General features: G+C 31.5%; 2 protein-coding genes across 2 annotated transcripts in view; one reads left to right on the top strand and one right to left on the bottom strand.

The window, feature by feature from the left end:
• The window catches only part of LOC125815344 (pre-mRNA-splicing factor 38), a 157,379-nt gene that overhangs the window by 85,516 nt on the left and 47,320 nt on the right, over positions 1–24,543 (bottom strand). The gene's annotated exons all lie outside the window — the stretch shown is intronic.
• On the top strand, positions 1,946–8,851 carry LOC125815358 (kinesin-like protein KIN-14I). The gene is made up of 18 exons (XM_049494813.1): positions 1,946–2,121; positions 2,974–3,140; positions 3,237–3,380; positions 3,516–3,752; positions 3,831–3,902; positions 4,503–4,571; positions 4,753–4,968; positions 5,052–5,133; positions 5,210–5,305; positions 5,390–5,566; positions 5,652–5,758; positions 5,877–6,055; positions 6,146–6,307; positions 6,426–6,679; positions 6,762–6,925; positions 7,105–7,263; positions 7,716–8,230; positions 8,523–8,851. The coding sequence occupies exons 1-18, from the start codon at positions 2,004–2,006 to the stop codon at positions 8,641–8,643; spliced, it is 3,039 nt and encodes a 1,012-aa protein (XP_049350770.1). The 5' UTR covers positions 1,946–2,003; the 3' UTR covers positions 8,644–8,851.

The raw sequence follows: 24,543 nt of genomic DNA, 5'->3' as shown, positions 1-24,543 counted from the left end.
ACACACACACACACATATATATATATAAAACATTTGAGCTCCAATACATTTTATTGCCCTGGACTCCATTCATAAAAAGAGTGGACCAAAACTAAATTGCTAATAATAATAATAATGAACTTCTAAAAACAAAAACGAATAGAATATAATCTTCTATTATATTCATATTTAAGAAGAATAATAAAAATAGAAACAACTATATAAATACTATAACACCAAGAATAAGATTTAGCTAAGAAGAAAAAGAACAAAATAATAAATTATTTGATGTTTCGTGAGTTAAAAGTATATAGAGTATATGCATTAATAACACATACAATAAAATTAGAATATTCCACTATTACTAAGGTCAGTTATATGTATAATGAATAAATTAACTTCTTTTAAAAAAATTCAAACTTCGTTTTCAAGAAAATTATATTAAGAAAGGGATATTATAACCTTTGCAAATTTATATGATAAATATCTGGAATTTAATTTTTATCTTCATTTAATAATTTTTTTTTTTCAAAATGACCTTCACTTGAAATTTTTTGTTGGGGAATAATGCTTGATGGACAACAAAGATTTGTCCAATCAAACGTAAGTTCTACGATTTATACGAGAGAATTTGTGGTCAATGATCAGGTTCCCTTTCCATAACTTAAGTTTGATGGGCAACAAAAACTTTGCCAATGTTTTCTCGAAAGGAGAGATTATTTATCTTTTAAAAAAATTATTATGCATGATCAAAAATCAAGTTGATAATTATATGTATAACTAGGTTTTATTTTCCATGCGAAGAAAAGAGGTTTATGATATATTTTCTACCATTAAGTTCTATATCAATTTATTGTAGATGAATAAAATTGTGAGGAAGCAAAATTATATATTATTACATATGAAATTTGAGGTGATTAATCTCTAGATATAAAAAAAAATAGATAAAAGGGTTTAAAAGAGGACTAAACTGTACCAATATTATAAATATGTAGAACTTTTAGTGCTTCATATAAAAAAGAAGAACGACGACTGTCAATTTAAATTCACAATAAGAGATTATTTAAGTTCGAAATGAGGTTATGATTAGGTCCTAGGATAATCTTTAACTCTCAAGATGAGTCGGACTAGAATACTTATGATTTTATTGATCTGAAATGAGCATCGAGCCGTAATAATTAAAGTGGTGAAATTTTCAAAATTTATATATTTTGAAATGATCCTCGTCGAACCCTACTTGTTTGTTAAATTACACTAAGATTATTATTGTTATTGCATATTTTGAAATGATTTCTTTTCAAATAAAATATTTTATATATATATATATATATATATATATATTTCTTTTTTTTTTTTAAAAAAAAAAAGAGTTACAATTGTGTTTGGTCAAATCATTGGAAAAACATCAATTTCAGTATGAGAAAAATAATTTGCGTGTAACCCATACAATATTTCTAAAAATTGACTTTAACTTCTACTAAAAAATAAAAATTTAAAAAGAAGCAAAATCCTCTTTCACTTAGGCAAGAAATTAGAAGAAAAGGAAAAAAAATACTTATAAAAATAAGTACATTTGAAACAAAAATCTATATATATTAAAGGAAAGAAAAGAAGAAATAGAGGTACCAATAGAAACCCGAACCTTTCGGCTCGGAATGTGGTTTGGTATGTACCTATAGTGATTGTGTGTTAGAGAGAGAAAGAGAAAAAAAGCGAAGGTGGCCATGGTGATGGCGGAGAGACGAATAAACTTAAAACACAAAATAAATTTCATTTGATTCCAAATTAGAAAACAAAAAAAAGAAAAAGAAAAAATCAAACCCAGTTTTTCATCATAATTTTTTTTTCTTCCTCCTTCTATAACTGCCCTTCCATTTTGTTGTCGTTCTTCCCTAAAGATCCTTCCACCCATCTCTGTATATACATAATACATATATATGTATATATACATACATACAATGCACAGATATATTTTTTGATTCCCCTATCTTGTTGTTGTGATTTTTTATTTGTTGCATTTGGCAATGGGTACGGAAGAGGGGATTGTTCAAATTTCTGTGGCATCAGTGGTGGAGGAAGTTCTTCAACAAGGAAAGGGACTGAGCGACATTGATTTGGCTTCTAGGAAAGCTGAGGAAGCTTGTATGTATCTTTTATTCCTTTATTTTGCGATAAATCAATTCCTTTGTTTGTTGTTATGAATGTTTTATGTATGTATATTTCCAAGATTCTCGGTCTCCCGTCAATCATGAAACGAGAAAAAGAAGAAGAAAAATTCACCCATTCTCCAGGATTCTCGGTCTTTCTGCATTAATTCAAGAATGTTGGTTCTTTTTTTGTTTGAATTTTTTTTGGGATGGCGGTCTCGTGAATATTCTGGAGGGAAGTGATGATACAGGGTTGAGTTGCAACTCTTTAAAGGCATACACATTATGGCTTAAATTGGTTGATTTTGTTCCTTACACCTGAAAGATAAAATGAAAATATGGAATCAACTAGGGTTGTTGTAGAGTGGTAAGTATTCCTTAATCATTAACAACAAGGTTTCGGGTTCGAGTTCCCCTGGGTACAAAGTTGTCTTTGCTAGGGATTGTTTTACCCCCAATGTGGGCGGATTCGGATTTAGTCAAACTTCAACGTGGGCACTGGACACTAGGTGGGTAACAGAAAAAAAAAATGAAAATATGAAGAACCTTGCTGAAAGTCAAGATTGTACCCTGAAATATTTAGTAGCTCGATTCAAATGATCACTAAATATTTTAAAAGAAAATGATATCTGAGCCTGTTCTGTTGAGTGGCTTGTGTTGTAACTAATCCATAAGCTGGAAAACTTTTATTTTTGAGCTAGAATCTTCAGAGTTTCTTCCACAGGACACATCTTTATCTTTTCTTCTTCAGATAAACCATAATGTACCTATTATAAGATAAAGGGTTTAAAGTTATATGCACTTATATTGTAAGTGAGAATGTTTAATTGGAATGTAAAAAATGCAGCATTGAGAAGGTATGTAGCAGCAGGGTGGCTCAGAAAGACAATTGGAGTGGTTGCGGCTAAAGATTTGCCAGCAGAGCCTTCAGAAGAGGATTTCAGGCTTGGATTGCGTAGTGGAATCGTACTATGCAATGTTCTTAATAAAGTTCAGCCTGGTGCTGTGCAAAAAGTGGGGGTTTTGAAGCACCTTTTGATTCATCTCTTTCAATCTTTTATATTAATCAATTTCATCAAGTCAATGACGTGGTTCTACTTTGCTAATTAGGTAGTTGAAGCACCGCCTGATTCTGTTAATGTCCCTGATGGGGCTGCTCTTTCTGCATATCAATACTTTGAAAATGTCCGTAACTTCCTTGTAGCAGTAGAAGAAATGGGCATTCCCTCTTTTGAAGCATCTGATTTGGAGAAAGTAAGTAGATGATTTGGGGATAACATTGATACTTGTTTGTTTCATCTTGTTAGTTGCGCTCCAAGCTAGTCAATTTAACACTTAAAACCACCTCTTGAACCAGAGCATGAAATGTTTTGTCGTTTCCTGAATTAGGGAGGGAAATCTTCCAGAATCATCAATTGTGTGCTAGCATTGAAATCTTACTCTGAGTGGAAACATGGAGGTGGGAGTGGATCATGGAAATACAGTGGGAACTCAAAACCGTCATCTGCAGGAAAGCAATTTGTCCGAAGAAATTCCGAGCCATTCATGAATTTAATCTCAAGGACTTCATCTATCATCAACAAGTCTCCTGATAGCAGTGATGTTGGGCATGAAGCCCGTGAAATGGTTTGTAAGCTTGTTTTGTAATGTTTGGCATCTCAAAATATGTTTTGCGAACTAAATATCCTAATCTTTCATTTCCAGGTTAACCCAAGTTCCCTCCAAATGCTTGTTCACGATCTTCTCTCTGACAAGAAGCAAGAAGATATTCCATTTGTAAGTGTTCTTAGCTTGATTCCCACGAGAGGGTTTGATATGTTTCATGTATTAAGCACTTTGTCGCGTCAGTCGTCACTGCTACTTTATTCAGTTGGAAGGCATCATGAATGATAACCATCTTTCTGATTGTGATTCCCAATAGATAGTTGGATGGAAAACAATCTGCCTGGCTCAGAAATACACTTAATCTTCACAACATAGGCAGGGCTCTCATAATTAGCATATCTCTCTGGCTCCCCTGAGAGCGTAAAGGGTTAGTAAAGAATAGTAAATTTAGTCTAGATGGATTATTATAAGGTTTGAGGTTTATATGGACAGTAATGATTAGAAAGAGAAAGAAAATGTTTGGCATCACCCTAGAAAGATGTATTCTTTCAAGCCCAATGCAGTAGCAAACTACAATACTAGGTTGTCTGATTACTACAATCAGGTGCTCCCTAAGTTCTGGGGAATCTCTTGAGAGGAACATGGACTTGAAATTTTGGAATCTAGCTGACTTCTTCCTCTAGTATCCTGTTTGGCTAAAGAGTTCTCTGATCAAATAAAAAAAAAAGTTGATCCTCTGCTTATCTGAAATAAGTTACTCATTTTGGACAGATTGTGGAGAATATGTTGAGCAAAGTCATGGAAGAATTTGAGCATCGGCTTGCCAGCCAAAATGAACAGGTTGGAGCTCTTTCGTTACTGGTGTTTATTATTTTTCAACTTATTATACAAGGCACTTCTTCCAACTTCTTCTTGGCTGACAGAACAGATTGCTCTGTTTAGCAGTTGAAAAATGCTGAAAGTATCCATCTGTCTTTTCTTGCTTAAAGTTGAGTCTTACATACTTTTGGTGATATGACAGTCAAAGACCTCCCACAAAGAGACAGTTGTTCCAACAACCGATGAATCTCCCCTGGAGCTTACATGTGAGGAGACACAGGTCGCAATCATCGAGGATGAAGAAAAAACACCCGATGAGGGGACATGCGGCAGGGTAGACATAGATGATGATGGTGCATCAACAACACCGGTTGTAAGGCAGCTGATGCTGGTTGAACACCAACATAAAGAAGTACAGGTATAGGAGTTCTGTTGCAGATTTGAGAATGAAGTATGTTTAGTTCAACTGATTGATTGACATACCCTATTCATAATCTGTAGCAATTGAAATCTACTCTCCATGATGCTAAAGTAGACTTGCAGTCTCTTCAACTGAAATATCAAGAGGAAGTCAGCAATCTGGGTACTGCAAAATTGGACTGTTTCATGCTAATTGAGATTGTGACTGGATTTTTGCAACTAAAATCTCTTTTGAATAGGTAAACATCTGCATGGTTTGGCTCACGCTGCTTCAAGTTACCAAAAGGTTCTGGAGGAGAATCGGAAGCTGTACAATCAAGTGCAAGACCTTAAAGGTAACAATTTTTACAGAAAAAAATTAAATTTTATTGAATCCTGCTATTAGATTATGATGATATTAACCACTATTCTTTGGACAGGGAACATCAGAGTGTATTGCCGGGTGCGACCTTTCTTGCCTGGCCAACCAAACAGTCTAAGCACTGTGGATCACTTAGATGACGGGAATATTACAATAACTACTCCTTCAAAGTACGGAAAAGAGGGAAAGAAATCATTCACTTTTAACAAGGTCTTTGGTCCTTCTGGAACCCAAGGTCGCTAAGTTCCCGATACTTTTCCTTTTTCATGCACATTGTAGGTTTAGATTTTATTCTAACACCTCTATTTATGGCAATGCAGAGGAAGTGTTTGCAGATACACAACCTTTGATCCGGTCTGTTCTTGATGGCTACAATGTTTGTATCTTTGCTTACGGCCAAACGGGATCAGGGAAAACACATACGATGGTTAGGCAGTTGAACTTTATTACTGAACCCTTTAATCACATATGGATATCATTTGGTTAAGACTTGAGAAAAAAACAAACAACATTATGTTAATAGTTCTTAACTTCTTTACCTACAGACTGGCCCATCAGATCTCACGAAGGAGACCCTTGGTGTGAATTACAGGGCATTGAGTGATCTATTCAATATCTCTGAACAAAGAAAAGATGTTATTTCTTATGATATTTCAGTTCAGATGGTTGAAATTTATAATGAGCAAGTCAGGGATCTCCTTACCCCAGACGGAGTTAACAAAAAATATCCTTCTTGCACTTAACTTCTAAATACAGTTACTAATAGTTCCCTATCTGTTGGCCTCTTAAATGTTTGAACTTAACTTCTAAATACAGTAGAAATTCGCAACAGTTCCCAGAAGGGTTTCAATGTACCTGATGCAAATCTCGTTCCTGTAACATCAACTTCTGATGTGTTGAATCTGATGAACCTTGGGCACAAGAATCGTGCAGTGAGTGCTACTGCCATGAATGACAGAAGTAGTCGCTCTCACAGGTGCTGCTTATACATTTCTTTTTCCATTTTTCCTGTCTTAAGGGGAAAGGGTGGAAGTTCATGCTGATTTAAGTTCTTTTCCTTTGTATCTAAAATTTTTATGTTTGCACATTTACAGTTGCCTTACAGTTCATGTTCAAGGAAAAAACATGACATCTGGTACGATTCTTCGTGGCTCAATGCACCTCGTTGACCTGGCAGGAAGTGAAAGAGTGGACAAGTCAGAGGTGCTAGGTGATAGGTTGAAGGAGGCTACACATATCAACAAGTCTCTTTCTGCTTTAGGAGATGTCATTGCTTCACTTGCCCAAAAGAACTCACATGTTCCCTACAGGAATAGTAAGCTTACACAGTTGCTTCAAGATTCTCTTGGTAAGATCTTGTGTTCTGTAGCCATAAAATGTTTAGTTCCTCTTATTTCTGCTATTCAAGTTTTTGCATTCCTCTCTATCAGGAGGCCAAGCAAAAACTTTGATGTTCGTTCATGTAAGTCCTGAGCTTAATGCTGTTGGAGAAACACTTAGCACTCTGAAATTTGCTGAACGAGTTTCTACAGTTGAGCTTGGTAGTGCACGGGCGAACAAAGAGGGTTCTGATGTCAAGGAACTAAGAGAACAGGTTTCATATTTGCCATATTTTTGGTTTTCTGTGAACTTGTAGGAATGAACTGCTTTTCACGTCAAGTCTATAGTTGATATAACTAAGAATTGCATTTGGATTTTAAATATACCTCTTACCGTTTCTAGTTTTTGTCTAATTTCAAATCAATCAAACTACTAGTTTTTCCCCTTCCACAGATTTCCAGTCTTAAGGCAGCCCTAGCAAGGAAGGAGGAAGATCAAGGGCGTCGTCCACTTTCCAGATCAAGTACTCCCGAAAGAGTCAGAGTAGGATCTTCTGGATCTTCTCTTTCTTCTAGTTGGCATAGTATGGAAGATGTTAGTGGTAACATAGAGGTATAGTTTTTTGTATTTTCCTCATCTAGGTTTTTCCCTCGTATAAAATATATTTATTATTTTAACGCATTTCAAATTTTATGCTTCACTGCTTGCACATTGTAACTTTTATGATCTAGAATAGAAACACATCAATGACAGTTGCTCAAGAGTTTCATTTTGCTTAAATCACGAACCATTCTAAAACCTTGAAATCATTTAATAGTATTTTTTTAGATGTAAAATGTTTTTTGTTTTTAAAGATGTAAAATGTTATTATGCTCTGATTATCTCTCGTGTTTCTCTGACTTCTGGATAATTCAAGTCTCTTCAATTTAGTAAGCAATGATGCTAAGAACAGTCTTCCCCTTGTTATCTTCCTAATTACAGAACAAGCAAATGTATTTTTCTTTCTATGCAGTTTACTTGCACTGGAAGCTCAAAGTTGTTGATGTTTTCAAATCTTTTCTCAGGTTAAGAAGAAATCTACGTCAAAAATGAGAAGGCGAAGCTTAGATCCCAAAGACTTCCAGACAAATTCTCCTCTGTCTCCACCAGGCAATAATCCTGTATCAATGGAAGAGGACAGAGAATCAGTTTCTGGTGATTGGGTTGACAAAATTATGGTGAACAAGCAAGATGGTCTGAGTAGAAGTAATTCCTTAAGAGGATGGGAAGAAGAAACCAGGATTTCACCTGACCTGTTATATAGGAAATGCCCACCTGATAGTTCAAAGGTGTATCCAGAACAACATATAAACAACGTTGCAGGAAACATAAAGGAAGGCCAAGACTACGAAGCAAGTAGGACTCGGTCTGAAGCAGGTTCCATAGATGATTTCGATGACCTGGAAGCCGCAACAAGTGAGTCTTCTGAGCTTGAATACGGTTGGCAACCGAATCCTCAGAAGGTTAGTCAGACTCCTAATGGACTGGGATCCAAACTCAGAAAACCTAGTCCTAAGCAAGTGAAGAAGCCAGAAATAAGGTATTGTAGCTCATGAGTGCATTTAACTTGTTATTTTTGGGTGTGCCTCATCTTTATCCATTCTCCATTAAGTCTGTGTCTTTCTCATCTAAAAGTGTAAACTGAACACTTTTATCTGTTTATTAGGTCTGCAACATGAATAATTGTCAGTGGACACATGCTTTCTAAACCTTTAGCTTTTCTATATGCCAACTTAAGGAAGAGAACCAACCAAATATGTCAAATGAAATAACATGCATTCTGGTGTTTATCCACATTTATGACTAACCTGTTGCTATGTAAATCAATGCAGGAGCTTGATTCCTCCACCACCAACCAGGAGACTTTCTAATGGGTTAATCTCACCTTCTGCAAAGATGGGAAGAGCGGCTGCCTTAGAAGGAAAGCGAAAAACAGCAAGTGGGAAGTGGTAAATGTTCCTACTTAGCTGAGTTTGATGCTTAAGCAATCAAAGATGTGTATCTTTTTTTTCTTTTTTCTTTTTCTTTCTTTGTCAATCTTTTGCTCTGCATTCTTTAGAGTGAAAGAGAGCGGAGGGTATGGCAATAACTTCAGTTGCCAGCTTTTCCTCCAGTGGTGATGAGTTTTCAGTTGTTTATATGGTTGTTGGCTTGTTCTTCATTTTTTTTTTTTCCATTCTTTTGGACTGAGGAATGTAAAAATGCAGAAAATGAATAGAATTACAGATACCAATACATATGTTCCTGAAGTTTAGGATATGTTCTTTGGGGCACTGTGTCTCGAAATTCAAGACATTGGAAAGAAGAAGAAAGAACGATAATAATATATACATTTTGAAAAAAGATTAGTGTTATGCATAACACTAATTGCTGCACAAAGGAGTTATCATTTCTCAGAATGAAGCATTATATGTGCATAGGTTGTTACGCACATATTCTGTTTTTAGGTCAAATGTATCCACCAACTTGAAAGATTACCCTTTCGGATAACGTTAGAGTACTCAGCTTTGTTGTTTATTGATATTAGATTCATGATCTAAAAGAAATGTTATTTACTAAAATAGCTGTTGGGAAAAAGGACTACCGACGAAAATATTGATGAGGCCAACTAAAGCCCACTGAAAATTGGTATAGCCCAATATATATCCCTTTAATCATTAGTTTCCTACTGTGCCAGCTGAAAAGAGAAGTTGAAGGCCCACCGAGAATTTATTGGCCAACTTGCCAAACACAATGTCAAGTGCTTATCAACATGACATTTAGGGGTACAAAGAATAATAAATATAACTAATATATGTATTAATTATACATCTTATTCGAATATACTCTACCTAATACTCTAGGATATATGTATTTGTTTGTGTGTTTAAGAGTATTTTCTTCTTCTTCTTTTTTTGGTTGTTGTTGTGGGTAGGGCAAGAAATCCTTGGTGGATGAGCTAAGATTTTGTCGGTATGTTGGAACAAGCATTAAAGATGACTCATGTTATCTGGTTTATGTTTTTGGGTCCATTTGCCAACTTTACAAGTTATTAAACAAAGTTGGACTTTTTGTTATTTCCTAAATGAGGACTAAAGAACTAAAATGGGGTGATTAGTTTTATGCTGAAACTAAAATCAAATGAATTTACAATCTCAAAGATGAAATATTAGCTCCTCAATTATTTATGAACTGGTAATTATTATTATTATTATTATTATTTGGAGAGCAATAAGCATAGTCCTATGTAAGATGATTAAAGATCTTTTGAAACCCATTGATTACAAGTTGTCTCTTGGAGACATTAATTAGGTTTGATTACATTAATTGAACAAGGATGAATAATATGTTGTCAAAATCATGAGCCACTAGCTAGCTAAAGGATTGGTGTTATATTTATACGCATGCACATAAAAATCCTCGTATTTTCTATCACAAATTATAGGTTTAGAACAATATAATGCCTAGTGGCCCAACTTTATTTTTTTGTCAATATATATTGATCATAACAAATACTATACTTCTTTTATTGTATTTATTACAACTTATCCCTTTTGTTTTACTTCTATTTAGACTATGTTATGCATCCGAGGTAAAGCTAGAATTTTAGTTACAGATTTCGCATAATTTTGGAGTAGTTTACACTTAGATAGATTTTAAAAGTAACTCACTCTTTTATTGGTCATCATTCATCAACATATGCACTATACAGTATGCTTGAAGAGTTACAGTTGACTTTTAAACAATTTAAACTTGCTCCAAAATAACAACTAAATATGCTACATATGGGCCCAATTTGGTTCACCATCAGAAGTTAGTGCGCTCATTGTAGGAAAAGTGATGATCAAAAGGTCCCGATTAATTTAAATTCGATCCTTCTGATAACTTAGTTAGTTTGGAGGGTGGTCATCCATACAAATGATCTGAAATTGATCCTCTTTTAATATCTTCTAAGTCGAGTCTGTCGTGCATAGTACTTACCTAGTGTGGTATACATCCCTTAATAAGATTTATTTTTTAATTTAGGATTCAAACTAGACTTTTAATTAAGGGTGAAAGAAACATATTCATCCCTCTACAACCACATATTAGTCTATGGTCATTGGAGTACGTAGGTTATTCAAAATAGTACAAGTTTTCAAATAAAATTGAACGAAAATAAAAAGAAGAAAAGGGAAGATATGTATATAACGAGAAGATAATTCAAAATATACATATTTATACTTGTGATTATCAAAACACCAACAATAATGGATTGGGACAAATAATTTCATTTCGTGATGTCCAAATTTATCATATAATATCTATGTAATTCGTTTATATTTTCTTTCTATTATTAATTAAAGTAAGAAGAAGAGAACAAAGTCCACTTGACAACCTGGAAAATTATATTTGGGTGGAAGAAAGAAGTTTCAAAGATGGAAATAGTAATTATTCCTGAGAAATCTCAATTTCAAGTTTAGAAAGCGTTTTATACGTTAACACAAAATTTCTTATCATCAATTCAAATTAATTAAGCCTCAAAAATTTATAATGAATACCAAACATCGGATAAAAAACAAACAAAAAAAAACTCAAGTTGTAAACGTTATAGTTTTGTACAGCTATGTCCATGATAGGTGATACAATATCCCACGTGGGTCCCATAAAACACATGGCCATGTCAGCAAATTCCTTATAACCCATCTTTTCACTTTTTCTTTTCTTTTCTTTCTTTAGGAAAGGACCCACAAAAACATCCTTCTAATTTTTCCATCTCCCCTAAACAATTACTTCATCCATTTCAATTTATTTATCTGATTTTAACTTGATATAAAATTTAAGAAAGTAAGAAATTTTTTAAATCCTATGCTTGATAATTAATAATATGTAGAATGTATTAATTATGTCATGTGAAAAGTTATTTAAAAAAAAATTCTTTTTTAAACAAATTAAAAACGAAGTAAGGAAAACAAATCAAAACGTTATGTTTTATTTTAATGCATATTTGTGAATTGAAAGAAAATCACTATCAATGGTAGCTGTTCACATGGTTTTGTAAACCGAAAGAATCAATCATATTTCTAGATAGGAATAGATAGCCATTTTTAGATTTCTTCCAAAGATCAACTATCTTTGTGTTACTTTCACATTTTTTTTTGTTTTCATCTCATCAATCACCATCAATTATAGTTGTTCATCATGTATATATATATATTTTTTATATTTATATTTTTATATTTTATATTTTATATTTTATATTTTATATTTTATATAATTAGCGTGTATGCAAAGAAAAAGAAGAAGGAATGGATGAGATCAACTTCTTAAAATCTCTATCCCCATTTCTTGTAAACTTCTAAACACTTTTTTTTTTTTGGAAACTTTTGTTAAAAAGCTATGCGAAGGGAAATATTGTTTTTTTTTCTTTTTCGTTCGGTATCATAACTCAGATAGTAGTATCTCTTTTAGAGATCCTATTAATTTGATGTGTTGTGTAAGGTTTATTAAAATGAAAAATATTTCGATGGCTTGAACTCACAATCTCTGATTAATGAAGATGTTTTCTAATTTGAAAATTATAACCCATTATAGTAGTTGAAATATTCAGTTATTGCAAAATGTTCACCCCGTCATACGAAAAAAATTCTTAACTATATTGTAAAAGTAAATAAAATCACAATGATGATTTGAAACGATGATCACAAAACACAATATCTTTTTTAAAAGTTAGAGCCCATTCAAATGATTAGTGGTGTTTGCCACAACATCATAATTTCTTACCTAAGTTAACAAGAGAGACACCACTAACTACCCTTTTTTCATCTAAGCATGTTACTTCCGTATAGCTCCTACCAAATCATCACCTACATCTTGACTCTTAATTAAACTTGTAAAATTCTAGAGTATAGCTTTGATTGGCCATCATTATAATTAAGACACTATTACCAATAAAAATTTTCTCTTTAATTTGATCAAATAACACTCCATGTTCAATATGTCTGTTTTTTTTAGTTCCCTCCATCATTTCCTACATAAATTAACAAAAAAGATAACCACACTAATTACCTTTCATCAATATCCAAGCATGAGCTTTTGCCCACTAGCTCCTGCCTATTCATCATCAATATATACACCTCAATTATTCAGAAAATACTTCTGTATACCAAAAATATACAGAAAATACAGAATTACAGGAAATACAGAAAATACAGAATAGCTAGTTAACAGGAATTATTAGAACTAATACAGCAGAACAGTAGAATAGCAGAAATTCAGATTTTTGTAGAATAACAGAAATTCAGATTTTTGTAAATCCTACTCAGTACTCCCTCTCACTCGTGTCTAGTCATGTTTATCTCATATATATCCTGTTTTTCCTTTTTTTTTTTTTTTTTTTTAAGTTTCTACCCCGTTCATCTCTTACTTTTAACTTGTATTCTTAACAACTTCTTCATTAACCCCACCCCGGAGAAAGCCAACAATATGTCCTGTGATTTAGGCGGACTTGTTAAGGCCTTAGAAATATCCTAGGAATTTACAGGTTAATCCATCGTTGTTATTAAGAAGTTAAAAGTCTAACCATATACTAAGGGTAGTTTTATACTACAAACACATTTACATACAAACATACTTTACATATATTTTTGGGGAAAATTATAGGAAAGAGACTTACATGACTTAGACGGAGAGAGGTTTCCCTTTCGGGAACCCTGACTTACACTTACACGCTTAAAATAAACTTTTTTACAGGCTAGATATTAAGAGGAATTTTTAGGAGTGTTTGGAGGTAGTTGTGGAGATGGTTTTTCTGAACATTGGGAAGGGGAATATGTTGTGTCTTTTTCTGGTTTTTCTTTCTTGTTTTTCTTAAGTGTGGAGAAGTGTCTTTATATAGAGGTTGAGGGGGACTTAACGTAAAACGTGGAAGAAACCTAATGGCCAAACGTGGCCGACGCACTAAAATAATGGAATAAAAAGTAACGGCCTAAAATTGGCCGACACTTTTACAAGATTAGCTCAAATAATTCATGCCGGGTACACATTTGGGCCCCATCGCACATGCATTATTTTTGCTTTACAAGACTTTTACACAGAAAATAAGACAGACGCGTGCTTATCAGTTTTTTCCTCTTTGGAGGATAGTGATAAAGTAAGCACTCACAAGACAAACGTGGGCATACCCACATGGCACACTTTTATTCCTACTTTAATTTATTGTCTTGTTCTTCCCCTTCTTTAGTTTGTCTTCAAGTATCCAGGTTGTGCAGAGCTACGGAATCAAAACTTATTCCTGAATCATCATCTGCATTGGGATCTTGAGCATCTTCATAATACGAATGTTCTCTATAGTCTTCTTCTCTTGAGCTGTTGGATCTGGTTATGTTAGCATCCCTTCTTGAACCGATATTAGTTCTATCTCGTTCTGTATCTGGTACTAGTCTGTCTCCACTTGGATCTAGATTTTGTAGAGTAGCAATTACATGTTTATCTTGTCCCTGTTGAAAAAACTGTTCTAAAGTTTTTTTTATTATGCTCTTTATTTTATCATGCTTTTTCTTTTTATGGAGCATAGTCTTTTTTGTTGTTGTCTCTATCTGAGTAAATGATCTGGGTAACCTTCGTCTGGATGAAGAACCTTCACCTTCACTTTTTGGCAAAGTGACAGCCATAAACGGGTTTGATGTGTCTTTACCGGTTACCGTTTGAACCGGACTAGCTGTATCTTTTTTATCCGATACAGTGGATCTTTTTGCATTCGTTGGGGAATGCACACCCTGCTCATCCATTTTTTCAAGAGATGGAAAACTCTTTTCTGAGGTCTGTGTACTGGTGTCAATCTTCTGAATGGAATCTTTACCTTTGAGTGATTTTATCTGCTCCATTAGTTTAGTGTTTTCTTGGAGTAATGCTTCCACCTTTGCATTTAATCTTTTGAAGGCCTCGGTCATTGAAGAACAATGGTCACAAAAGATTATTTTGTCTGTGTCTTTTTGGATATTGTATTGAGGGGTCTTTTGGGGATTTTGTCTGAGGGCTGGAGAGATATAGTAATTTGGACCAAGTATCCCTCTTGCATAATCTAGTGCTTCAGTAAAATCATTAAAACCTTTAAAAAGAGGAGTTTTTAACTCCGTTTATAGACTCTACTACTTCTATCCATGTTTGAAAAATACTATTAGTCTTACCATGTATTACCACATAATATTTAAATTTATTCTCTCTACTTTTGTCTGTAAAGTATTGACATAAAGCATATAATGAAGCTATAAAATATTTATTGTCTTTTTTATTATATGTCATCCATAAATTGTCTACTAAGCATTTCTTAGGTTTGTCTAACACACATTCTGGCAATTGTCTAAAAGATAAATTTGAATTCGGGTAACATATTAAATTATGCTTACCGAAGTAAATACGATCCATCATATCTATTGATGGTGTCTGAGGTCTAAATTTCATGTTACCTAATACAGTCTGAGCGTATGTGTCTGATGTTGAGGCTACTCCTTTGCCTTTGTCTATTGAACTGGTTGGTCTCATGCTGAAAACAAAAGTATACTTAAGTTATTTTAATATTTAATCTACTTAACTGATCCGCTAGACTATTATCTTTTCCTTTTATATATTCAAAAATAACATTTGGATATATAGATATAGTATCCATAAAATTTAGCCATCTTCTCTTGCTACTAGCTTTTTGATTTATTTTTTGATGAAATTTAACTATGGCTTCACAGTCAGTTCATACTAATATCTCATTTTTATTTAAAATATATAACTTAAAACTATTAAGACCATATATTATTACTAAAACTTCGGCATCTATACTGCTCATATTTCCTTTTTCTTTATATTTTCCACTTTGATAAACACAAATTTTTTCGTCTATTTTGTCGCTGTATTTATTGGGTCTAGCTTTTAACACGGCTCCCCACCCTTGGAAACTACCATCGGTTTCAATTATTAAATAATCAGTTTCTAGTGGTATACTTAATTCTGGAATATTTTTAACTTTTTCTTTTATTTGTTGGACTAATTTAATGTCTTCTATATTAAAATGTTTTTGCCCTTTACTACCTGTTTTTGAGTATAGGGGTCCTGCTATTTTTCCTAAATCTTTAATAAAATTCCTAGCGTAATTTACTAGTCCTAAAAATTTTTGTAAATCTTTTGTATTGTCTAATTTATCCGGCATATCTAATACTTTCGTTGCTATATGTGGTTGTAATTTAATTTTACCTTCTCCTAACGTTACTCCTAGAAAATTTATATGGTTCTTACACAATTTCATTTTCTTTTTACTTACTATTATTCCATTCTTAACAAACAATCTGAACACTGTCTGTAGATGTCCTAAATGTTCTTTAATATCTTTGCTAAATATTAAGATATCATCCACATATACTAATACAAACCTTTTATAGTCACCAAATATCGTGTCTATTTTTCTTTGAAATATTGGAGGGGCAGTTTTTAATCCAAATGGCATAGCTAACCATTCAAAATGTCCCTCTGGGCATGTGAATGCTGTCCATTCTATACTTTCTTCATGCATTTTTACCTGCCAATATCCTAACTTACAATCGAATTTACTAAATATTCTTTTTCCTTGGATTCGATTGATTAATTCATTTTTATCAGGTAACTTATATGCATCAGTTCTTGTATTATCATTAAGTCTTTTGTAATTAATTATTATTCTCGCTTTACCTCTTACTATCTCACTATGATTTCTAACCATAAATGTTGCTGATCTATGTTTTGATGTAGACCTTCTTATTACTCCTAAATTTAGTAATTCTTTTATTTGTACACTAAAATCTTCCAAGTCTTGATTAGTTGCTTCAATGGCAGCTGTTTTTATTATGTATTCAGGGTTTATAATATCTAATTTACATACTACCTTATTATTTTCCCAATATTTTAAAGGTTTTTCTCCTATTATTTCCATTTCGTCTAATATTTTTACTATGTTTTCTAAGTCTTTAGGACTTCTAATTGTACCTATCTTGTTGATTCCTGTTTGGAAATTATAAAATTCATTTTCTACTTCTATTAGAGTATAATCTTTTTCTCTTATATCATACTCTTTTTCTTCTTCTTCTTCGAATTGTTCTGTATGACCTAAATTTTTTCAACATTGACTTTTATCTTTGCAATCTTTACAACATACCTGTGTATCATTTTCAGAAGTTCTTGGAGATATACCAGCTTGTCTTCCTTTTGTTTCAAATTTAATTGTTTGTACTGGTGCATAAGTAAGATGTTTAAAGAATATTACCCCATCTCTTGTAATTAATGTTCCTCCGTTATTTTGTATCATAAATTTTAATCCTAATACAAAATCTATATTTATGTTTAGGTCTCTTACCCATATCTTGTCAAGTGTATACATTGGTTTATAAAATTTATTACATGTATTAATAAAACTTACCTGAGTCTTTCCGATATAATGTTGGTAAGTATTATATGTTCCATCCATTTGCATTGCTGCAATTGGCTTTTCTAAAGTTCTTATTAATTTTTGTGGCAAAATCTTTTTATTTATTATACTACCTGTACATCTTGTGTCTACTAATGCTAAAGTTTCTAACTCAATATCTTGTATTTTAAGTCTGGCTAGCACTTTAATAGTAGTGAATTTTTTATCTTCATTACATTTTAAATTTTCATAATGATTTACCATAGTTTCTATATTCATTAATTCTGCTTCTTGGGCAGATGTGTTACACATCCTTTGTTCTTCAGTTCTTTGTACTGATTCTGTCATATTTTCTTCACATTTTTGTTTTCCTTTTTCTAATAACATTACCTTTTGTTCTAGATCATTTATCCGATTTTCTAATGTTATTATTCTTAAGTTTATTGTATCGTTACTTATATTTCTATTTTCACGTCCATCTTTTATTTTTATTTTTAATAGATTTTCTATGCATGTGATACATCCTTCAGCATAACAAAATTTACATTTCGTTCTTTTTTCTCTACTTGGATACCATTTACATAGAACACATTGGTTACTGTCTATTCCTTTATTTTTTTCAAATTCATGGGTACATTCTTGTAAAACATTCATCATTGTATTTATTTGTAATTTTTCTAAGTCTATATTTTTAAATTCTAACCTTATCTCATTTATTAATTCTTCATTAGCTGAATCTGACTCATCAGATCGCGTATCGAATATATGCTTTCCTTGTCTGACATGTATTCATCTACATTTATCAAAGTTTCTTGAAAATCTTCTATTAGTTGAGAATTTCTAGTTCTACTATTATTTCTTTTAGGGCATACATTTGCTAAATGTTCTATACTTCCACATGTGAAGCATTCTAGTTTATTTTTATAATTTCTATCATTTCTATATTTTCGAACATGTCTATCTTTATTTAGATAAGGCTTTCTGGCTGAAGATTTTCTTAAATAGTATTTTTTATTATACGGCTGACTATAGTAAGGTTTATATTTCTTGTATCTTTTCTTAGGTTTATTTTGTCCTTTATCATAACTTTGGGTTGTATACATGACATTCTTACAGAAACTCATTTCATTCTGTTTTAGTTGTTTCTGTATTTGTATATTTGTGCATTTTTCTGTTAAAACTTCCATTATATGTTGTACTTTGTGTCCTATAGACCATTTGCCGTTTGAATTCTGTATTACTCCTTCTCTTTTATACCATCTTTCTTCTATTTCTCTACCTAAAGCTCCTGGTAGTTTATTAAATAACTTTTTTCCTAATTCTTCATCAAAAGAATTCCCACTAATTGTACAGTAATAATAATAATCTTTAAGAAAGTTCTTTATGTGGAACCAACTTGTAATACTTAACTGTTCTAAGTGTATCAAAGCATTTCTTTGTAAGACTACTAAGCCACTATTTGGGTCTTCTCCTATAATTAAACTATGTATTTTATTTGTAAAATTATACGGGTTTGCTCCCAAGTTTACTAAAGCTTGGAATTCTTGTGGGAAATTAGATTTATATGCTTCCCATAAAGCCTTTGCAGATTCTCCTAAAAAGGTTTCCATATATTTATACATTGTTTCTGCGTATGCCTCTTGATATGTTTTTATATAGTCTGCTACTACTATTCCTTTCCATAAATCTATTATTGCATTCCACATCTGAGGATCATGTGCTGCTATATTTAATATTTTTCCTTTACTTCCTCCTTCTTGTAACCTAATAGGTTCTTCTATAGGCATCCTTCTACCCATTGGTCTTACATTTTCAGTTACTGTATCTGGGTTTACCCTATAGACTCGTCTTCTTGGTACATTTCCTATACTTGTGTCTATTGTATGTTGTTGAACAGTTCGTTGGAACGGACTAGCACTTGAACTAGTAGATTCCATGAGCTCTTTTTGACTTATTATAGAATTTCTTTCTATTTCATCTTCACTTTCATACATTTTTTCTAGTATATTTTTGGTATCAAAGCGAGAAGTTTTTGGGAAGTTATATTTAATTAGAAGACCACTACGTAGTACTCAGACACATTTAGAAACAAAAAGAAAGCTAAAAAGTTTATATTTCGAATATAAGATACTAAATAAGACTAAAGAAGACAATATAAAGTTAGATTACTTAATTGAAATAATATCTAGATTAGAATATAAATATATTACACAGCTAAAATCCAGATATAATATATGAAAAAACACCCTTTTGCTAATCAACTAAGACTAAGATATTGGTATTTATACAGAGAAATACAAATAAAATCATAATTATTAAAATTAAAACAGGCTATAAGTATATATTTAACAGTATTAGAAACAAGAGACTTAGCAAATAGACTTTGTAATCACGGAGGTTTATACTCAGTAAATAGACAAACATTAGTCAATCCAGAATTGTTAAGTGCTTTAAGGTGGGAATTACATAGCATAGATAGTGATATTCAATCTGCAAATAGTAGAATACAATATCAAAGGAAAAGTATTAATACAATAGATATTCCGTTAGGATAACGTAGCAAGAATAGATTCATTAAAGCAATTAGAATACCTAGACTTAAGAATTTACCCTGAAAAGAAATACAGAATATTAAAAGAAAATTCAGTAATAAGGTGCAATTTTAGTCAAGGAGAACACCTTTTACATTCAGAAGATAAGCAATACAATACTATAATAGATCTTATAATAAACTTTAGTGAAAAAACACAAGAAAAGGAAAAGAATATAGTAAGATTACTAGAAACAAACGAAATAACTCAAAATAAACAACAGAAGATATTAGAAAGATTAGAACAAAACTTTGATTTCCTAAAATCACAACAATTAGAACTAGATAGAAAAATCCAATACTTAAATAATAAGTTTAATATTGAACAGATTCCTACAAAAGTTGAAATAGGACGGCTACTGAAAACCATAACAGAAAAAACCTAAAGAATTAGAACTAAGAACAACAGATTTAGTTGAAAAAATTACAAAACAATTAGAAATAGTAACTACTGAAGTCAGTGAATTAAAAAAACAATACAACAACTAGAAGATAAACTCCTTTCATGAACGATTTATGCCAAGAACCATTTTACATTAACGCCTTAAAATTTACAGGAAGTATCCAACCAGATCCGCAAGGACTGTCTGATCACCAACCTTCAAGTAAATCAGATCAAGTAATTATTAAACAGAATAATACTATAATAGTATTACTTCTAGAATTAAATAAAAAATTAGACAAAATAATTAAACAAAAGGAGGTAATAAAAGAACAACCTAAGAACACTGAAATAGAAGAATTAATAAATCAATTAAAAAATATTGAAATCACTCCGCTTAAAGAAAGACCGGCCATAGTTAGAAAATCTCAAAAATGGACTTTCTTTCAGGTAGAAGAACAACAGTCGAAGAAAGACCACGAGTAAGTTTTTCTGATAATAGAATAGGAAATAGCTTTATATCAAGAATTTTAACAAAAAATAACCAAGAAGATAAACAAATTCAGGAGTTAAACCAAGTAATAAATATAGATAAAGATCTAAGAATATTCCAACAGAATCAGTTGAACCTACTTAACCCAAAAATATTATATGATGCAGGATATTTTGCACGAAATAATCAGTTATATAGACATTATAGAGAAGAGCAAATTTCAGCTATAGGAAAAGAAATAACTACTATGAATTTAATAAACCCTGAATCTCTACGAGGAATTATAAATAACAGACTAACATTAATGCACATGGGCTTAATAGTAGTAGGATTGAAAGGATTAACAAGAAAAAATTTAGGAACCAAAGTATTAATAGTAATATACGATGATAGATGGTCTGATTTAAAGAAATCTATCATAGGATTAACAGAAGTAGATATGACCAATAATGGAGGAATATTTTATATTAGCCCAGATTTTATGATTAATTTAGGAGAATTCGGAAAGAACATAAAAATAGGAATACAAACCAAAGGATATGAAGAAATGAGTAGCGGAAATAATTTATTAATGTGTATAGGATTCATTGGAAAAATGGCATCTAGAAGTAATACAAGGTTTAGATTAAAAGTAGAAGATGTAGTAGAGGTAATGGGAAACAAAGGAATAAAATTAATAAAACCAATAAAAATAAATCCAGAAGAATATGCAGAATTAGAATGGAATTTAGAACAATTTAATAAAAAGAAAGTACTCACACCAGAATCTCATCTAATGTATACTAATACAAAAGGAGAAACATATATTAGATTCACAAATTATAATTATTCTAATCAAACGAATCTAGAAGAAGAATTAGAATTAGAAGAAGAAAAAGAGTTTATGAATGTAGAAATAATACAAGAAGGATATGAAGTAGATGAAGCACTGCAAGAAGCCGAAAGAAGATATAATAATAATACCAATATAACTTTTAAATGTAAAGGATGTAAGATAGGAAATATGGGTATATTTGAGATAGACAGACACTTTAAAACATGCGAATTTAGAACTGATAATATAGGATACAGAAAAGAATATAATAACCAAGAAAAAATAGAAAACCTTGAATCAATACTAGAAAAAATGTATGAAAGTGAAGATGAAATAGAAAGAAATTCTATAATAAGTCAAAAAGAGCTCATGGAATCTACTAGTTCAAGTGCTAGTCCGTTCCAACGAACTGCTCAACAACATACAATAGACACAAGTATAGGAAATGTACCAAGAAGACGAGTCTATAGGGTAAACCCAGATACAGTAACTGAAAATGTAAGACCAATGGGTAGAAGGATGCCTATAGAAGAACCTATTAGGTTACAAGAAGGAGGAAGTAAAGGAAAAATATTAAATATAGCAGCACATGATCCTCAGATGTGGAATGCAATAATAGATTTATGGAAAGGAATAGTAGTAGCAGACTATATAAAAACATATCAAGAGGCATACGCAGAAACAATGTATAAATATATGGAAACCTTTTTAGGAGAATCTGCAAAGGCTTTATGGGAAGCATATAAATCTAATTTCCCACAAGAATTCCAAGCTTTAGTAAACTTGGGAGCAAACCCGTATAATTTTACAAATAAAATACATAGTTTAATTATAGGAGAAGACCCAAATAGTGGCTTAGTAGTCTTACAAAGAAATGCTTTGATACACTTAGAACAGTTAAGTATTACAAGTTGGTTCCACATAAAGAACTTTCTTAAAGATTATTATTATTACTGTACAATTAGTGGGAATTCTTTTGATGAAGAATTAGGAAAAAAGTTATTTAATAAACTACCAGGAGCTTTAGGTAGAGAAATAGAAGAAAGATGGTATAAAAGAGAAGGAGTAATACAGAATCCAAACGGCAAATGGTCTATAGGACACAAAGTACAACATATAATGGAAGTTTTAACAGAAAAATGCACAAATATACAAATACAGAAACAACTAAAACAGAATGAAATGAGTTTCTGTAAGACTGTCATGTATACAACCCAAAGTTATGATAAAGGACAAAATAAACCTAAGAAAAGATACAAGAAATATAAACCTTACTATAGTCAGCCGTATAATAAAAAATACTATTTAAGAAAATCTTCAGCCAGAAAGCCTTATCTAAATAAAGATAGACATGTTCGAAAATATAGAAATGATAGAAATTATAAAAATAAACTAGAATGCTTCACATGTGGAAGTATAGAACATTTAGCAAATGTATGCCCTAAAAGAAATAATAGTAGAACTAGAAATTCTCAACTAATAGAAGATTTTCAAGAAACTTTGATAAATGTAGATGAATACATGTCAGACAAGGAAAGCATATATTCGATACGCGATCTGATGAGTCAGATTCAGCTAATGAAGAATTAATAAATGAGATAAGGTTAGAATTTAAAAATATAGACTTAGAAAAATTACAAATAAATACAATGATGAATGTTTTACAAGAATGTACCCATGAATTTGAAAAAAATAAAGGAATAGACAGTAACCAATGTGTTCTATGTAAATGGTATCCAAGTAGAGAAAAAAGAACGAAATGTAAATTTTGTTATGCTGAAGGATGTATCACATGCATAGAAAATCTATTAAAAATAAAAATAAAAGATGGACGTGAAAATAGAAATATAAGTAACGATACAATAAACTTAAGAATAATAACATTAGAAAATCGGATAAATGATCTAGAACAAAAGGTAATGTTATTAGAAAAAGGAAAACAAAAATGTGAAGAAAATATGACAGAATCAGTACAAAGAACTGAAGAACAAAGGATGTGTAACACATCTGCCCAAGAAGCAGAATTAATGAATATAGAAACTATGGTAAATCATTATGAAAATTTAAAATGTAATGAAGATAAAAAATTCACTACTATTAAAGTGCTAGCCAGACTTAAAATACAAGATATTGAGTTAGAAACTTTAGCATTAGTAGACACAAGATGTACAGGTAGTATAATAAATAAAAAGATTTTGCCACAAAAATTAATAAGAACTTTAGAAAAGCCAATTGCAGCAATGCAAATGGATGGAACATATAATACTTACCAACATTATATCGGAAAGACTCAGGTAAGTTTTATTAATACATGTAATAAATTTTATAAACCAATGTATACACTTGACAAGATATGGGTAAGAGACCTAAACATAAATATAGATTTTGTATTAGGATTAAAATTTATGATACAAAATAACGGAGGAACATTAATTACAAGAGATGGGGTAATATTCTTTAAACATCTTACTTATGCACCAGTACAAACAATTAAATTTGAAACAAAAGGAAGACAAGCTGGTATATCTCCAAGAACTTCTGAAAATGATACACAGGTATGTTGTAAAGATTGCAAAGATAAAAGTCAATGTTGAAAAAATTTAGGTCATACAGAACAATTCGAAGAAGAAGAAGAAAAAGAGTATGATATAAGAGAAAAAGATTATACTCTAATAGAAGTAGAAAATGAATTTTATAATTTCCAAACAGGAATCAACAAGATAGGTACAATTAGAAGTCCTAAAGACTTAGAAAACATAGTAAAAATATTAGACGAAATGGAAATAATAGGAGAAAAACCTTTAAAATATTGGGAAAATAATAAGGTAGTATGTAAATTAGATATTATAAACCCTGAATACATAATAAAAACAGCTGCCATTGAAGCAACTAATCAAGACTTGGAAGATTTTAGTGTACAAATAAAAGAATTACTAAATTTAGGAGTAATAAGAAGGTCTACATCAAAACATAGATCAGCAACATTTATGGTTAGAAATCATAGTGAGATAGTAAGAGGTAAAGCGAGAATAATAATTAATTACAAAAGACTTAATGATAATACAAGAACTGATGCATATAAGTTACCTGATAAAAATGAATTAATCAATCGAATCCAAGGAAAAAGAATATTTAGTAAATTCGATTGTAAGTTAGGATATTGGCAGGTAAAAATGCATGAAGAAAGTAT

The sequence above is a fragment of the Solanum verrucosum genome, unplaced genomic scaffold (assembly GCF_900185275.1).
Source record: "Solanum verrucosum unplaced genomic scaffold, falcon-dt-bn FXZP01000261.1, whole genome shotgun sequence".
NCBI classification, from domain to species: Eukaryota; Viridiplantae; Streptophyta; class Magnoliopsida; order Solanales; family Solanaceae; genus Solanum; species Solanum verrucosum.
The sequence above is the reverse complement of the archived record's forward strand: the minus strand, read 5'-3'. Positions and strand labels throughout refer to the sequence as shown.

Coding starts and splice junctions, on each gene's coding strand:
- LOC125815358 (XM_049494813.1), top strand. CDS start 2,004: ATGGGTACGGAAGAGGGGATTGTTCAAATTTCTGTGGCATCAGTGGTG. Junction 2,122..2,973: donor TAGGAAAGCTGAGGAAGCTT/GTATGTATCTTT, acceptor TAAAAAATGCAG/CATTGAGAAGGTATGTAGCA. Junction 6,680..6,761: donor GTTGCTTCAAGATTCTCTTG/GTAAGATCTTGT, acceptor CCTCTCTATCAG/GAGGCCAAGCAAAAACTTTG.